Source organism: Penaeus monodon, chromosome 28 (genome assembly GCF_015228065.2).
Source record: "Penaeus monodon isolate SGIC_2016 chromosome 28, NSTDA_Pmon_1, whole genome shotgun sequence".
Lineage (NCBI taxonomy): Eukaryota > Metazoa > Arthropoda > Malacostraca > Decapoda > Penaeidae > Penaeus > Penaeus monodon.
The window spans coordinates 3,268,196-3,268,547 of NC_051413.1; the positions used below are offsets into that span (position 1 = coordinate 3,268,196).

General features: G+C 42.9%; 1 protein-coding gene across 1 annotated transcript in view; it reads right to left on the bottom strand.

The window, feature by feature from the left end:
* The window catches only part of LOC119590919 (keratin-associated protein 19-2-like), a 1,061-nt gene extending 966 nt beyond the window's left edge, over nucleotides 1-95 (bottom strand). Inside the window, exon 1 of the mRNA XM_037939657.1 lies at nucleotides 61-95. Coding sequence (XP_037795585.1) covers nucleotides 61-75 — 15 coding nt within the window. The 5' untranslated portion in view covers nucleotides 76-95. The remainder of the gene's footprint in view (nucleotides 1-60) is intronic.
* Nucleotides 96-352: the final 257 nt, after the last annotated feature.

Below are 352 nucleotides of genomic sequence, written 5' to 3' on the forward strand. Positions count from 1 at the left end.
TACTCACATATTCACAAGCTTTTCGCAAGAAAAAGTTTACACCCAAAATAGTTCTCTTACCACGACAGTCTTCATGCTGACTAAGAAAAGATATATTCAGGAGCTGGATAATGAACAGGTCTTATCCAGAACCTCTTATATATGCCTCAGAATCCTACCTTCACACTGCACTTCCGTTATCCTTCAAGAACCGGAAGTACAGGATAATATGCATGGTGACTGCAAAGGTCGTTTTTGAGAAAGTGATGCTGGGGCGGCATTGAGCATGAGCGATGCTGGAGACGGAGAAAGGAGGACCAGGCATGTGGCAACGTTAGACCGTAACGTAAATTGGAAAGAAGTTGAGGATAAT